The sequence below is a fragment of the Colobus angolensis genome, unplaced genomic scaffold (genome assembly GCF_000951035.1).
Source record: "Colobus angolensis palliatus isolate OR3802 unplaced genomic scaffold, Cang.pa_1.0 Scaffold254, whole genome shotgun sequence".
Lineage (NCBI taxonomy): Eukaryota > Metazoa > Chordata > Mammalia > Primates > Cercopithecidae > Colobus > Colobus angolensis.
Genome location: NW_012115755.1, coordinates 1332167 through 1336352, shown reverse-complemented (window position 1 = coordinate 1336352; position 4186 = coordinate 1332167). Strand labels below are relative to the sequence as shown.

The window sequence follows — 4186 nt, the reverse complement described above, 5'->3', positions numbered from 1 at the left end:
AGCCCAACTCAGTCCCGTCTGAGCCCAACCTCTGGATCTGGCTCCGCCCCCGAGCTCCGCCCCCGCAGCCCGATTCGGACCTCCTGGCAGCCCCGCCTTCGGCCAGGTCCCGCCCCCGCGCAGGCCGCGGCCGCAGCGTTTCCCAGTGTCCTGTAGACCGCCTGGGACGCCGGCTGATGGCACCGGAGGCTGCCTTGCTTCCCCTGCTAGGTACCAGCGCCATCCCGATCCCCAGCCTGCTGTTGGAGCCCATCCCGGGGGAAGATTAACTGCGGCTCCGGCAGGCGAATGGGGAAGCTGGTCCGGATTGAGTTTTTAACACGTGCAGGACGTTTTATCATTGTGGGGTCGCATCAGGCTCACCTTCACCCAGCGGAAATTCAGCTCTACTTATTCTGACTCAAACTCAGGCCAAACGAGGGCCTGGGCCTTGGTGCCACGCCGGCTGCACCCTGCCAGGTGCATATGCCCCAGCACCTGGCTCAAGCCCCTTTGGTGGCTGAGTTCCCCCAGCCGCGCCCCCTATCCTCCATACTGGCTTGGGTCCTGGTCAGGCTCCTTGATACCCAGTGATCTCACACTGAGCCCCTGTAAGACAGGACACGGGCAGATCAAAGTTTGGGGGAACCTGAATCTTACTCCAGTTTGAAGCACTCTTAAAAATAATTCCAACTTTGTTCAGAAGTTTTTATTTAAAACAGGAACAGAAACATGCTTAAGCTTTTATTATCAAGTTTATCCACTTCTACCAGAACCTTGGTGAGGTCTAGCCCAGCGTCCCCCCACCTCCACTTCAGTCTGGTCCTGAGGCAGACAAGGCCCAGACAGCCTGGCCACAGCTAGTGAGAAGGGGAGCGGCCTTGCAAGGCTCTCTCAGTCCTCAGCCACCCACATATCCCTCTGTACAAATGATGGCGTTCACCCTCCAGAGTGTCTGTGCCCTTGAGCCCCCCACCCATGGGAGAGTCTGTCTCTCAGGTCACCTTGCCCCCTTCTTGGGTAGCAACAGAGTAAACACTGGACTATGGGCTTCTCCGCCTACCATAGAGCTCTCCTTCCCCCCCATGACTCACCCCACCCCTGGGAGTTTCCTCCACCCTGCTGCTGTCCTGTGGCCCCAGGACAAGCTAGGTCCTCAGACTGCCACCACTACCCCCACCTGGCCCCTAGGGCCCAGGCCCCAACTCATGTTAAAGAGTGTTTGCATTCCTGTTCACTTGAGGACAGGTAAGAACTAGGCTGTCTGATCCCCAGTCCCACCCCACCCCCGCAAAGTAATGAGGCTCGGGTGGTGGCTTTCCCATTACATAGAAGGGGTGCCAAGGCCCCCTCACACCACAAACTTGTTCTTGGCTAGGGAGTTGCTCTTGGTGGCTGTGTCTGCGTGGGCCTGGTACCCAATGATGGTCTTCGGGGAGAGGCCCAGGCGCTCTTTGTATACACGCCTGCAGGTGCGGGGGACACAGGAAAAGAGACACAGGTAGTCATCAGAGGGTCCTAGAGATAACCTAGGCCGCCAGACTCCTACCCTCATTCTGGCCACAGCCACACCCGTTGTGTCTTATCCATGTGGAAAACCAAAATATGACCCCCTTAATGCAAAAGGAGAACTGCACTGCTATAATAGAAAGTTAGAAATCTGGACACCAGACCCTTCCATACAGGTGGGCAAGGCAGAAAGGAGACAGGCTACGGAGACTTCCAGAGGTCTCCCTTGGAGGCCAAGCCACCTCCACCCACCTTCCCTCTAGAAGAGACCCAGCCCCCACCCCGTGCCAGAGAACCTCCTCACCCAATGTGCAGCACGCCCGCCTGGTTTTCTGCCTCCCTCGTCCACACAGCGATCTTGTCCCCCTTGGTGCGGATGTTGACGACGGCCCCACATACCTCCCTGCTGTGTTCCTCAAAGCTCTCCCCGATCAGACACAGCAGCTGGACCCGAAGTAGGGAGTTGTGAGATCACCAGCTGGGACATAGGGACTGGCCTGCCATCCTTGAGACCACTGCCACCATGAGAACCACACAGCCCATCTCTTCCCCTGAGGACCCTCCTCCTCCAACTCACCGTCTCCAGCCACAGCCGGTCCAGCTCAATGTGGCGCTGCTGCTTGGCCAGGCTGACCAGCCAGCGGCCACCCCGCTTATTCCTGCTGTCCTCCCACATGGGCTGGATGCCATCCTGCAAGGCAGATGGCAAGTCAACTGCCTCCCTGTGTTCAAAGGGAAGTGGGGACCCACCTACCATCCCGGTCTTATCCGCTCTCTGCTGAGGCCCTAAGTAGGCCAGATTCTCTTATCCTCCTTCCCTCCATGCAAGCAGGTTCCACCCCCAGCCACTCAGCCCCCGGACAGACAGCACTAGTCACCTTGTATAGTGTTGTATATGTGCATGTCTCCTTTACTGAGTTCCTTGAGATAAGCATTCAAATGGGGGTGGATTATGGAAACCTCAGGGGGCAGACCCCAGTGCAGGCAAGGGGGACATCCCGGGCTTGACTGCATGGTTCCCAGGCAGGGCAGAAGTCACCTGGAGAGGTCTCTAAATGTCAGCCCTCCAGGGATGGGTGTGGCATCAGTGAGTGTCCTCAAGCAATTCTGATGCCCTTTCCTAGTTAAGGAGCCAGGCCAGAAATCTCTCTCCCTCCCTCTTCCCCTTCCCGCCTCTTAAGGTCCTCCAAGGTGTGGCTTGGGCCTGACCTACTCTGTACGGGCTCCTGTGGAGCATTTCCTCCAGTCAGAAACCGCAACTCTGCTGAGAGGTGGCCTGTAGCTCCCCACCCCCACCCCTCTGAGGGATTAATGCAGTGGAAGCCGGGAGGGATCAACCTCTTGTCCCTTTGCGGGAGGGAAAGGGAGCTTACCTTGAATAGGGCATAGTCACAGCCAGAGGAGAGCTTGCTGGCCAGCTGGATGTGGCTGTAGAGCCTGGACAGAGCCCCCCCCCGCCCATGCCAAAAGTCAAGGCTTTTTAGGGCCTGGTTCCAACTGGGCTCAGCCCTCCCAACTCCTCATCCGACCCCATGGCCTCCACGCTTTTGCTTACACCGGCCTGCCACCTGGGATTTCACCCCCGTTTATCCAAACTCTCAAGACCCACCTTCTCCACGGTGCCTTCCCAGTGAAGGCTGAGCCAACCCCTGCGGAGGGTTTTGGACCCCCTCATGCGCCCCCCTCCAGCTACAGCCGAGGCCTTCTCCCCCTCCAGCTACAGCCGAGGCCTTCTCGCCCTCCCTAGGGCCTAGTGCAGCCCTTTTCAGAGCCACTCCTGTGAGCACCTGGACACTAGGGCAGCCGAGTCCTCCCCTTGCAGCTGAGACAGGTTCAGAGAGGGGAAGGAACTTGCCCAGGTCACAAAGTCATGGAGTGGCTGAGTCAGGGTCAGCTCCCTGCTCCTCCCGCTCCCCAGGTTCTCTCCCTGAGCCCAGGGAAGGTGGTGGGGTGGGGGTCGGCTGTGCTCTACACTCCCTGGGCAGAACCCACCAAGCCCCAGCCCTCACCAAGGCTGAAAGGCCCTAGGGAGGGCTGGCTCAACCCGGAGAAAGGGAGCCCAGAGCTCAGAGACCCCCAACTCTAGCCCCACTAGGGACAGACACTCACGCCCAGAAGTCCTCCACACTGTCCACCTTGGTGACCAGGTGTAGGTTGTCCTGCCAGGCCCGGCTGCGGTCATTCTTGAAGAACCACAGAGCCCACCTGGTGGGGGAAGCGGGAGGTAGCCAGGCAGAAGCAGAGAGCTCCTGAGTCCACCCCCGGACACCTGGACTGACAGGGAGGACCCGCCCCTTCGAGGGCGCACCGGGAGATGAGATTTGGGGCAGAGAATTCCACTCGTAGGTGAATGAAATCAGTTGTCCTGAAGGGCAGGGGAGGAGTGGGGGTGTTTGACCCACAGTCTCTGAGGGGTTAGGGCTGGAAGGGTCAACAGGGCCCAAGGCTTAGGTCAGCTCTGGCCTCCCACGGATGAAGAGCTAGGGCTGAGAAAGGAGGGGTTGCCCAAGGCCATGCTGCCAGCACAGAGGCTGGCCTGAAAGCAGGGGTCTGTGTTCCACCCACAGGTTCCTTCCTACCTGTTCTGCAGGGGGTGCAGCTCCAGCTTGACTTCCATGGGGATCCCCATCCGGGCCTTCCCTCTCAGAGACAGCAAAGTCCTGGGAGAGTTCGGAACCTTTTCTCCCATGGGCGTCCT

At 59.1% G+C, this 4186-nt stretch overlaps 1 protein-coding gene across 1 annotated transcript; it reads right to left on the bottom strand.

Moving 5' to 3' along the window:
- Positions 1-1330: 1330 nt before the first annotated feature.
- EIF4E1B (eukaryotic translation initiation factor 4E family member 1B) lies at positions 1331-4186 on the bottom strand. Its single transcript, XM_011946843.1, has 6 exons — positions 4068-4186; positions 3598-3693; positions 2862-2925; positions 2066-2179; positions 1793-1932; positions 1331-1445 (listed from the first exon to the last, which is right to left on the bottom strand). Exons 1-6 carry the CDS (start codon positions 4175-4177, stop codon positions 1331-1333), a joined length of 639 nt encoding a protein of 212 aa, XP_011802233.1. The 5' UTR covers positions 4178-4186.